We start from the raw sequence: 2902 nt of genomic DNA on the forward strand, positions 1-2902 counted from the left end.
ACCCAGAAGACGGTCGTCCAGCCTCCGCTATTGTAAAAATCTATAGTAAAGTCCTGGCATTATACCCTGCTGAGATCCCACCCCTCCCTGAACCCCTCTGTCCCCAGGCTCCAGGAAGTTCCCAACCCAGAGCTAGCAATCCTAGGCTAGGTTTGCGAGTTCCAGATCGGGTTGCCAGGTCCCTTCGAGACGCAGGCGGGGGAATGGGGAGACACTCCGGGAGCCAGAAGTGTCACCCCCGATGCGCAAAGGTCACTGAAAGTGACATCACACACCATGCCCACATCACTTCCGAGGGATGTAGGCACGTCGGGGCAACGCTCCGGTTTGGGGGCAAAGTAAAGGTCAAGGTTCCCCTTGCTCGAAAGCCAGTTGACTCCGACTCCAGGGTTGCGGTGCTCCTCTCCGTTTCCAAGCCAAAGAGCCGGCACTGTCCGAAGACATTTCCGTGGTCACGTGGCCGGCATGACTAGACGCCAAGGCACACGGAACGCTGTTCCCTTTCCCACCGAATCGGTACCTATTTATGGACTCACAATTTCTTGCTTTCGGACTGCTAGGTTAGCAGGAGCCGGGGCCAGAGACGGGAGGTCACTTCGTCATGCGGCACACTCGGGTCTCGAACGGCTGAACTACCGGCCTTCCGGCCTGCAGTTCAGCGTCTTGACCCCTTGAGCCCCCGCACCCCTTGGGGGCAAAACTCTATGGTCAAATCAACCTCAAGCCATAGAGTTTTGCCCAAAAACTAGAGCGTCACCTCCATGCCTATGTCACTTCCAGGTGACATAGGGACGCTGCTCCTCTTCCTGTTGGGGTGAAGGATTTCCTCCCACCAGCCAGCTGGCCGGAGGTGTGCAGGCGCCCCTAAAATGGGGAATCCCTGGCTCTGAACAGGGGACTGGCAACTCTAGTTCTAGATTAGGACATTGCTGGGAGTTTTAGGAGGGGATCCTGGGGAGGGGGGGATTTAGGGAGGGCTGGGACCTCAGCAGGGTTATAAACATTGTTAAAATTAGGAAATCGCTGGAGATTCATGGACGGAGCCTGGGGAGGACAGGGACCTCAGTGGGGCACAACACCACAGAGTCCACCCTCCAAAGCAGTCCTTTTTCCCTAGGGGGACTGATTGCCATAGTATGGAAATCAGATGTGATTCCAGGAGGCCTCCAGGCCCCACCTGGAGGTTGGCAACCCCATGGCCCACTGGGTCATGAAGCCCCTTCCGCTCGGTAGCCTATCCAGAGAAAGGGCCTCACCCACTTCTATCTTTGCAGAGACCTGAAGCTGGACAATGTTCTGTTAGACAAGGACGGCCACATCAAGATCGCTGACTTCGGGATGTGCAAAGAGAACATGTTCGGGGATGACAAGACAAGCACCTTCTGCGGGACCCCCGACTATATTGCACCGGAGGTAGGTAGGCGTCCTCACCCTGTCACTTATGATGTCTATCAGCAGCTGTGAGCCCCAATTGAGAAAGGGAGAGGATGGCATGCGTAATAGAGCGAGGCCCAATCAGCCCGCATATGCAAATGATCTTGAAAGGCTGGCCCAATCAGGTAGAAGGTGAGTCATTGGGATCACGACTAGCCTTTCATAGAGCCGGAATTCTGAGGGTTTATTACTCAACTACTCCCCTCTCTCTGTCTTCTCAAGATGTCTCTTCTACATAGGGGTTCTTATGCTAGCAATCATCCTTAGCCTATTAACCATTTAGCCAATAGAAAGCTGTTATCGGGATAGATCTCTAAATTGCAAGCTGCCAACCACTTTAGAGGACAGTTCTCAGCTGCTGCAAGTTAATCACTTCTGCCAGCCTAAGCAACAGTTCTGGTAACAAGCCAGCAGGTGGGGGCGATGACTTCTGTAGTCAAGAAAGCCAACACTTAGGCAGAAAAACCATCTTAAAGGAGACCAGTTTCTTGACACAGAGTTAGAAGGGATCCTAAAGGTCACCTACTCCAACCCCCTTGCTCAATGCAGGAATCAGTCAACTGCAGCACCCCACTCTGCTTAAAGGAGCATACTCCTTTTTTAAAAAAAAACATTTAAAAGTGATTGAAAAAAGCATTTACAGGAAAAAGTCTTGTGGGGTTATGCCTTTAAGAAAGGGGGCAGAGCCCCCCAAAGCCCCACCATGACTACAGGCCTGACACCAGAAAACACACTGGGTGGACACTATAGCACCCTCTGGGCACCACGTTGGGGATCGCTGCAAGAGACATTACTAGCCGCTCAATGTAAAGCAGCTTCATGCCTTCAGGTCTTCTTTCTCCAATCTCCGACTTCCTTCAATGACAGATCCTCCTGGGACAGAAATACAACGTGTCTGTAGACTGGTGGTCCTTCGGCGTCCTCTTATATGAAATGTTGATCGGCCAGTCTCCGTTCCACGGCCAGGACGAAGAGGAGCTCTTCCAGTCGATCCGCATGGACAACCCCTTCTACCCACGCTGGCTCGACACAAACGCGAGAGACCTTTTAGTGAAGGTGAGAAGTGGGGTCGCCAGGTCCTCCCCGGCCGCCAGCGGGAACGTGGAGGGATAGGTGTGCCCCCTCTGGGTTGGGAAACTCCTGGAGATTTGGGGGGTGGAGCCTGGGGAGGACAGGGACCTCAGTGGGATACGAGTCCACCGAGTCCACCCTCCTAAGCAGCCATTTTCTCCAGGGATCTGTGTATTTATTTTTATTTATTTTATTTTGGGGATTTATCCCCCGCCCCATCCAACAGCTCAGGGCAGCTAACAGACGGCCATGCCGAAGTTAAGATATACATACAACAAACCAGTATAATCGAGCATAATAAAACAATGTATCTTACATAAAAATTTGGTGCTCTGATAATCTACATGAAACCAAGATGCGTGACGTCACACACTGGCGGCCAAGTTCTTCATAGCAT

The 2902-nt window shown here is 52.4% G+C and overlaps 1 protein-coding gene across 1 annotated transcript; it reads left to right on the top strand.

Moving 5' to 3' along the window:
* Nucleotides 1-1274: 1274 nt before the first annotated feature.
* LOC107122196 (protein kinase C theta type-like) lies at nt 1275-2490 on the top strand (the record flags this gene model as incomplete). Its single annotated transcript, XM_015425222.1, has 2 exons — nt 1275-1413; nt 2302-2490. Coding segments are annotated over 2 exons (328 nt in total), but the record flags the coding sequence as incomplete, so codon positions are not given.
* Between the last annotated feature and the right edge of the window lie 412 nt (nt 2491-2902).

The sequence above is a fragment of the Gekko japonicus genome, unplaced genomic scaffold, assembly GCF_001447785.1.
Source record: "Gekko japonicus isolate JY-2015 unplaced genomic scaffold, Gekko_japonicus_V1.1 scaffold12583, whole genome shotgun sequence".
NCBI classification, from domain to species: Eukaryota; Metazoa; Chordata; class Lepidosauria; order Squamata; family Gekkonidae; genus Gekko; species Gekko japonicus.